Below are 8,985 nucleotides of genomic sequence, written 5' to 3'. Positions count from 1 at the left end.
GCGACCATAGTTGATAGCCAATCGTTGAGCTGCATCACTCTGTTGACCAATCAGATGTGCACACACAATAGCATTACGGCGTCTGCGTTAACACGAATGGAGTAGAAGCGTACACGACATCTTGCAGGATGTATTTGAACAGCTGACACTCTCACAGCTGTGTGCTTGACCGCAGTGTGAGAAGTAAACAACATGCGAGTTACGAAATATTTGAATATAAAATAATAAATGTTATTATAGTGAAGATGCAGTCTTTTTTCTTCTTGTTAAAAAGTTTTACGCTTAAAGAAATAAATTGTCATTTTTAAACATATGTCTAAAATGATGATTCTCACAAGGGATTAAGACTGTTGCGGTATCAGTAACCTTATAATAGCGGTTTTATTCTATGGAGAGGGTCCCCTCATGGGGGCTGCCATGCTAGGATCACATGACCAGCCAAATAGGCTACTATTTATTTAATATCAGTGAAGCTATGAAGCTATCAGTGAAGTGAAATTATGGCTGGCTATGAATAGTGAATTTCTACAATGGCATTGGTAACTCTATAGCGTTTGATTGATACTGCTTCCGTGCCTCTACAGCCGGAGCCAAAAGTATTGGCAGTGACATACATTTTATGTTTTGCAACATTTTCTGCTTCAGTTGTTGTGGTGTTGATTCACATTGTTTCTAGATTATTGTGCAGTGATCAGATGCATTTTAAATAATTGCAAAAAGCTTCATTGGCCAAAAAAATTTACGTTATCACAAAAACCAAAATTTCACAGTTTTTTGGCCCTGGCACAAAATGACCAGCTAACATAATTTCACTAATCATCTCAGCAGCACCTGGGGAAGTGTGAATGAGTACTAGTCAGGTGAAATCACACTATCATTCTGATTAGATTATAAGAGCTTCCAATCATTGTGTGCTTGTTAGTAATGGTCACCTCTAAAGACGTGCAACCATCATCACTTTGCATCAAAATGGCCTCACATGCAAGGAAATTGCAGCAAAGAATATTCCACTTGAAAGAACCATTTACCGTATCATCAAGAACTTCAAAGAAAGAAGTTCAACTGCAGTGAAGGCTTCAGGACATCCCAGCGTGTCCAGCAAGTGCCAGGATCATCCTCCTGAGGAGTCGGCTAAGGAATCACTAACGCTATGAGTCCTGTGTCGTGCTAACAGTGAAGCATCCTGAGACCATCCATGTGGGGTTGCTTTTCATCCAAGGGAGTGGGCTCTCTCACAAATCTGCCCAAAAACACTGCCATGAATAAAGAATGGTATCAAAACTTCCTGCAAGAGCAACTTCTCCCAACAATCCAGGAGCAATTTGGTGATGATCCATGCATTTTCCAGCATGATGGAGCACCATGTCACAAGGCAAGAGTTATAATGAAGTGGCTCAGAGATCATTACATTGAAATTTTAGATCCATGGCCAGACAACTCCCCGGATCTTAATCCCATAGGGAACCTGTGACCAATCCTCAAAAGGCGAGTGGACAAGCAGAAGCCCACAAATTGTGATCAACTGCGAGCACTAATAAGGCAAGAATGGATCGCCATCAGTCAGGATTTGGCCCAGAAGCTGATACCCAGCATGCCAGAGTGAATTGCAGAGGTTATGAAGAACAAGGGTCAACACCATAAATATTTGCATAGATTGAATTTTTTTGCCAACTAAAGCCTTTAAAACTCATGAAATGCTTATCGTTGTTTTCCAGAATACCATAGAAACTTGAGAAAAACTAATTTACAAATACTGAAGAAGCAAAATTTAAATATTAGAAGTATTAGATCTCTTTTGTTTGAGACACTCATTAGTGATATAAAAAAAGGAGCTGAACACTTTCTGTAAGATGAAACAATGGCGTCAGAAGGATAATAAAAAAAACCTATAGCAGGGAAAACATTTTTTTCATGTTTTAATAAAACACTATCAAAATCATACAATCAATTCATATTTTACTCCATATGCAAACTATCACCTGCAAATATATTTTCACTTCTAAAATAGTTTTAAATAAAGTTAAACATCCATGTCTGACATTCACAGACATAACATTCCAACACATCTTACATCCAACAACATCAGCTCTTCAGTAACCAATTTAAAAATAATCTAGGGGCTGTGTTATAGAAACCTCCTATCTTGGCTCTTAAGGTCAGATATAAGTTCAGTTAGTCCTTGTTAAAATCGCCATGGTTACAAAGAAGATGAGATAGGATTCTGGATTAAAGATGTTTCTGTAAAAACATCTTTTCTCTCATTGAGCAGGCAAATGTGTTGGAGAGCATTCAACAACAAACTAGTGCAGGGTATAAAAGTGTTTCAACTTCACTGATGTAATTTTGTATCTCTTTATATTACTCTCCCAAGTTTCCAGTGAGACACAACATGAGCATCCTTTGGCTCAGCAGAGTCGTGCTCCATAACCAAATGTCTGTTTAATGGCATCAAAGTAGTATCTCTGCCAGCCCTCTTTCATTCTGTCCTCCTCATTGTTGGGAACTCCATTGGCCTCCATAGTCAGCTCAGTCTCATTGCTTCGATCCACAAAGTTTAAAGTGACAGTTGATGCGTGCCCTGGAAACAATTTAATTAATTCATATATAAGAAATCATAACAAGAATTCTGAAGCCTAACTATAGATTTGTGTGAGGAACAGACTGATTTTGAAGTAATTTTTCACAAAAAATCTTCCCCTCCAGAACCGCTGAGCCAGATTATTGTGTAAGTGAGTTGAACCTGAGAACTGAAACAGTCAGATTCTTGAACAAATTGTTCTTTTAAGCTAGTTCTTTTTAGTGAACCAGATCAGGTTCACAAATCCGGTCTAGTGCTCTTACTTCAAAGTTGCGGTCGCAGCAGATCTTGAGACTGAGTGAATAATAACTTACATTTCACTCTTTCTTCACACAAATCTATAGCTTAAACATAATGCACAAGTCATAAAGACTGCTTTCCCTTTTGTTTTTTGTATTGGTCACATTGAACTGTCATTGTCAGTAAATGACCTGTGTGAAGGTTCTTTAACATATCTTATTTTTCATTCCACAGAAGAAAAGAGTATATGGGTAAGGGATGACACGAGGACATGTAAATAATGACAGAATTTTCATTGTTTGGTGAACTATTTCTATAACAATAATTAAAAAATATATTTAAAAAATAATACATTTATTAATATTAAAAGCTGTATGTGCATTCATTAAAAAAATATTAAAAAAGAGACAAATATGCAAAACGAAAAGTAAAAATTAAAACATACCAGTTGGCCAGTTTGAAAACCTCCATTTCATAACAATTTTCTTGTCAGGAATCTAGAGGGGAGAAGGCAAGAATTATAAAATTGCAAACATTGAAAGTGGGTTAATGATTCATTAGAGAAAACTAGTGTAAAAGAGAAAGTGAAATTCTTACCAAATTATTGAAATTATTTAATAAATAAGCCTGGAAATGTTTTTACTCACCAGTTCTGCAAATTGTCCATGCACGTTTCCTTCCAGTAACCGAAACTTGCCACCCGAGCACCCATCCACAGAAGCAGCAAGGTGGGTAAATGCCTGTACCATCTGCACCATTAAAAGACACACAGCAAGTGAGTTCTACATCGCAACATCGATGATGATTGAAAATTGATTTGGTTTGCATTAATATAGATTGACAGCAAAGTACGAGCTAGATTCTGACATCTTGGTTTAGGAAAACCCTGTATAACTCCTCTGGTGATGTGAGGAAAGTGTCTTTCAGACTGAACGTCACAGTTGGAATTTTGACTCCAGTGCTGGGAAAGTTAGCTGTAGTGGAGGACCCAACCTGTGGGAAATCAAAACATTTACCAAAACATAATTTTGATACAGGGCCGAAATAATAAAATGCACAAACATACATAACATTATTCTGCCTGGACACAACATTGAAAAACTTTGAATACAAAGATATTTTTAAGTATCTGTTTAAAGCTGTTCAGCTGATGCCCAAAACAAACTGGGTAAAGCTTAAAACAATTATTTAAAGAAAAACACCTAAAATGACAATACTTCAAGAAAACACTATAGGTTTTCTGTTGCTATGGAAATTACATCTTGTTATTAAGATGTTATCCAAAAATGAAAATTCTCTCATCATTTTCTCACCCTCATGCCATGATTTTTAGAAGAATATCAGCAGCTGCCTATTTGCACTCTAATGCAATCAAGCCTCCGAGAGGGATAAAGGTCGACTGCGGAGGATTGTGCGGGAGAGAGAGATCGTTTACGGACATGTCCGTCATGTGTGTTTGTGTCTTCTGTTTCAGTTTATTATTAAAATATTATTTATATCGTAAAGCCGGTTCTCACCTCCTCCTTTCAATTGACTGCTTTACAGTGGTGCCGAAGCCCGGGAAGGAGGAGGGATACACCGTAGTAGAGTTCTCGCCACTACCGTCCACCCCAACGGAGCAACCGCGGCCAACTGCCGGGGGACGAGGAGCCCAGCAGCCTGGAAGAGGACGACGGCCGCCGACTGCGAGGGGAGAAGGGGCTCCTAACGGACCGCCTGGAGCGGTCAGGGCCGCTGCCAGGGGCGGAGGAGTCGCCTACCAGCCGCTGAAACGCGCCGGGGTTTGAGACCGCCGACCACGAGCGGGGAGGGGCTCGCTGCCGACCGCCTGTAGAGGGAGAACCGCTACCAGGGGCGGGGGAGACCCCTTCTGTTCCCCAGGGGTGTTCCGTTCGCCAGGGACTGGAGGTCTGCCTCCGATCCGCCCGGAGAGGCACGGCTGTCGTCCGTTAGAGGGTGGAGGAGTGGCCGAGGAACAAGCTACGCCGTATCGGAGAACCGGCTTTACGATATAAATAATATTTTAATAATAAACTGAAACAGAAGACACAAACACACACAACGGACATGTCCGTAAACGATCTCTCTCTCCCGCACAATCCTCTGCAGTTGACCTTTATCCCTCTCAGAGGCTTGATTAGCCTGATAAGGGACCGGGTGTGTATGATCACGACCCAGCCCCGCCCTCCGCCCTGCCACATCCCCATTGAAAATTTTTTTAATATGCCTGCCTTTATTTGATCAGCAGTTGACCCCAAATAAATCAGTCTTGAGTTTGCTCTGAGCAGAGGTGGGCGGAGTTAGTGTAAATAGCCTCTGCCAACAAGATGGGCTATTTGCACTTAGTGTAAATAGACACTCCGAAGAACATCCCAGCTCTGTAGGTCCATACAATGCAAGTGAATGGTGACCAGAACTCAGAAGGTTCAAAAAGGACATAAAGGCAAGATAAAAGTAGTCCAAGACTCCAGTGGTTAAATCCATATCTTCTAAAGTGTGGTTGAGAAACAGATCAATATTTAAGTCCTTTTCAACTGTAAATCTACACATTCAATTTCACATTCAGCCCCCTGCTGGTTTAGGCTGGTCAAAGGTGGAGATTCATAGTAAAAAAAGGATTACGGTAAAGACTGATCTGCTTCTCGCTAACACCTATCATATCACTTTAGAAGACATGGATTTAACAACTGAAGTCATATGACTTAATTTTATGATGCCTTTATGTCTTTTTTGGACCATCTGAGTTCTGGTCACCATTCACCTGTATTGTGAGAATCAGCAGAGCTCAGATATTCATATAAAAATATTTGTTTGTGTTCTGCAGAAGAAAGAAAGCCATACACATTTGGGATGTCATGTTTTCTGTTTTACATATACTCTACCTACAATTGCAACTAGATGAACCAGCTAAGTACTGTAGTTATTAGTGCCAAATTGAGACTATTCACAGTATGTGTGAGATGGCCATTTCAAAAATACTGTAAAATTATAAAAAAATAATTGACCAGCATATTTCCTCCTCTTACCAGAAATAATTACAAGAACTTACCTGGGTTTTTTCCAGTGTGACTTTGGCTTGTGTCTCCTGATTCTGTTTGTCAAGTCCATTTGCTGTTGGTAAAATCATACCCTGAGAGAACTCTGTAATAGCAAGTCACAAGTTAAAATAATGCTGTGATTAACTCGCATTCAAATCCAGGAGAAATTACTAACATATGAAGTACTTAGGGCCCTTACCCTTTTTGAGATGTTTCACATAGTTGCCAAGCGCCATTCTGATTTTCTTGTCTCCTTCCTTCCTCATAAGATCAGTCAAAGGTGTCCTTGGTTGGTCTTTACACAGTGTAACACAGATCTGTACAAGAAAACGGACAAACAGATGTTATGTTTCCATGCAAAAAGTTTTTTTTCTTAGGGGAGAGCAGTGTTCACCTACATCCAGATCGTCCATGTCATTTTCATCAGAGAGATTTGGTATTTCCACAGTCCCTTTATATTTGATTCCCATTTTATTTGTTCCTAAAGTGAAAAGATTTTAAGAAATAACAGGTTTTATGCTTCATTTTAGATGCAGAAAACGCACCACTACATTCAATGGTGTGAGTAAAAGCTAGTTTGACCCACCAATCCATGAGGCTTTTACATTCCACTCATAGAAAAAGATGAGTTTTCCCTTGCGGTTGTTTATAGAGGCCTCTCCATCTATATTGCTGACGTCTGTGACCTTGCATGAACCTTCTTCACCTTCTACATGAATCCCAAGAAGGAGGCTATTAATTACATCTTGAGACCAGCTTGTCACATCTCTCTCTGTCCTGTAATACAATAAAAAAAAAAAGAAATATCCAAGGAATGAATTTAGTGTGTGATTCATGTTTCAGATGAGATGACTATTTACAGCAAATCCCAAGCACCTTCACAATTGATAAATATAGAAATCTATATAGAAATCTATATAGTGGATGGGGGGGGGATGTACATCATGCCGGGGGCTCCCCAGCCTGAGAGAACGAGGGAGGAATTTGACAGGGCGGGGTCGTGATTATACACATGGTCCCTTATCAGGCTAATTAAGCCTCCGAGAGGATAAAGGCTGAATTCGGAAGGTGATGCGGCGAGAGCGAGATCGTTTACAGTCAGCCGTCATGTGTATGTTTGTGTCTTTTTGTTTAAGTTTTTCATTAAATTATTATTTATATTGTCAAGCCAGTTCTCGCCTCCTCCTTTCCCTTAAATCCCTTTACAAAAACAAATAATTATAGATTATTCAGTAATAGTTCCAAAAATTTAAATTATCTCACAATTTTCTCACCCTCATGCCATTCCAGATGTGTATAACTGTCTTTCTTCTGCTGAACACAAACAAACAATATTTTTAGAAGAATAAATCAGCTCCGTTGGTTCTCACAATTCAAGTGAATTGGTACCAAAATTTTGAAGATCCAAAAAACACATAAAGGCAGCATAAAAGTAATCCATAAAACTCTGTGGTTAAATCCATGCCTTCAGACGAGATATGATAGGTGTGGGTTAAAAAACAATCTTTTTTTTTTTTTTGTCCTTTTTGCTAAAAATTCTCCTCCCTGCCCATTAGGTGGTGATATGCATGATGAATGTGAATCACTAAAAACAAAGGACTATTTATCTGTTTCTAACCCACACTTATCATATCGCTTCAGAAGATATGGATTTAACCACTGGAGTCTTATTAATTATATTTATTATATTACCAATTCGCTTGCATATATATGGACCTATACAGCTGAAATATTCTTCTAAAAATCTTTGTGTTCAGTTAAGTTCGAACTTTAAGTTCGATAGTCAGTTAAATAGCCTTACTCGGTTTGCTTCTCATACAGAGTACCCAGAGATAGTCTAATTCTGTCTCACATTCATGTACTTCCAAAAATAGACGTATGCCAGCCTCTCACATTCAACTAGAGGGCATTACAGAGGCTTCTCGCAAACCTTGGAGAATCTGTTGTAAATAATATTTGCCATTCCTTCTAAAACCCCTCTAATATGAATTAAGAAGTCATATGAGAAGTCATAATTTTAAACTAAAATTATTTAGTCCAATTTTAGTAAAACACTAATTTAGAAAACGTGTACTCTTATTTAACTTATTTAGCACTTACTTGTTGCAAGTTAGAGAACAAGCAGGATTAGTGTTACCTACCAGTGCCAGTTATTGACATTCGTCGCATCTGCCCTTTCTTCCACAATCCAGCGTGGGTCCCCCTCTCCCCACTTGGCCATGACAATGACTGATGATTTAAAATATAACTGAGAAAATGAACCAAGATTGAACACTGTAGCTTCAGATAAACTTCGGATTCGGAAGTTCGAAGTTCATGGATAGACAGAAATAAATTCGTGAATTACAGGATAAACGTATGCAGCAGGAACTCCGTTTTAGTCGATTCATGAGAATAAACAGGAACAGAAAACCTGCAAATAGATGACCAAAAATCTAAAATCACCGATTCTGTGACAAATCAGAAAAAATCCGACGGTGCAAAAGAAAAAAACGAGGTTATTTTAATGGGGAATGCAATGTGTAGTTGTGAGGTTGTTCGCCGCTAGTCAGCTGTTCCGCAAGCAGACCTTTATTTGCTCCCATAGAGAGTACTAGAACTTCTCTGTATAGATGCGAGAAGAGCTGTAGACTGACGTTTTTGGTAAGAGTTTCTTACCGCTATTATAAGCGCAGCTCAAAATTAGTTTAGTGGGGGGTTGACTAGGAACAAACACAAGTTATACAAATTTGATGTGATTCAAGAGCTTTAGCCTTTCATTCCTTTCAAAAAAAAAAAAAAAAGGCTACTTTGAATTAGGGTAGGTTTCTTATTCAACTTAACTTAAAATATAACACCACATTGTTCATATTAATTGTCAGAAACATGAAGCCTAATGAAAGTGGATAATTTTAAGATTACTTTAAATATATTTTAGGGTACAAAGGAGCTAAATTCCCACTGGGATAAAAAACTACCACATCACTTTGGATAGCACCTGTTTGTCACTATGCACTGCAAAATGTTCCCTTTCCTAAGATCATTGCGTGTAATGTCTAAAGTTTGGGTTAAAAATCCACCCTGTTGCAGGTGCTAAAGGCCCCAATTAAACACATTGATTTTCTTAATTGGGGAGAATACATTTTTTAT

At 38.7% G+C, this 8,985-nt stretch overlaps 1 protein-coding gene across 1 annotated transcript; it reads right to left on the bottom strand.

Annotated features, from left to right (window-relative positions):
* Nucleotides 1–1,939: 1,939 nt before the first annotated feature.
* On the bottom strand, nucleotides 1,940–8,455 carry ahsa1a (AHA1, activator of heat shock protein ATPase homolog 1a). The gene is made up of 9 exons (XM_052099082.1): nucleotides 7,998–8,455; nucleotides 6,443–6,633; nucleotides 6,255–6,337; nucleotides 6,056–6,173; nucleotides 5,868–5,959; nucleotides 3,686–3,811; nucleotides 3,466–3,567; nucleotides 3,264–3,315; nucleotides 1,940–2,578 (listed from the first exon to the last, which is right to left on the bottom strand). Exons 1-9 carry the CDS (start codon nucleotides 8,075–8,077, stop codon nucleotides 2,406–2,408), a joined length of 1,017 nt encoding a protein of 338 aa, XP_051955042.1. The 5' UTR covers nucleotides 8,078–8,455; the 3' UTR covers nucleotides 1,940–2,405.
* Nucleotides 8,456–8,985: the final 530 nt, after the last annotated feature.

Source organism: Xyrauchen texanus, chromosome 30 (assembly GCF_025860055.1).
Source record: "Xyrauchen texanus isolate HMW12.3.18 chromosome 30, RBS_HiC_50CHRs, whole genome shotgun sequence".
In the NCBI taxonomy this organism is placed as follows: domain Eukaryota; kingdom Metazoa; phylum Chordata; class Actinopteri; order Cypriniformes; family Catostomidae; genus Xyrauchen; species Xyrauchen texanus.
Note: the sequence above shows the minus strand (reverse complement) of the source record. Positions and strands in the feature narration are given on the sequence as shown.

Coding starts and splice junctions, on each gene's coding strand:
- ahsa1a (XM_052099082.1), bottom strand. CDS start 8,077: ATGGCCAAGTGGGGAGAGGGGGACCCACGCTGGATTGTGGAAGAAAGG. Junction 6,174..6,254: donor ATGACATGGACGATCTGGAT/GTAGGTGAACAC, acceptor TTTCTTGTACAG/ATCTGTGTTACACTGTGTAA. Junction 3,568..3,685: donor GGGTTTTCCTAAACCAAGAT/GTCAGAATCTAG, acceptor TTAATGGTGCAG/ATGGTACAGGCATTTACCCA.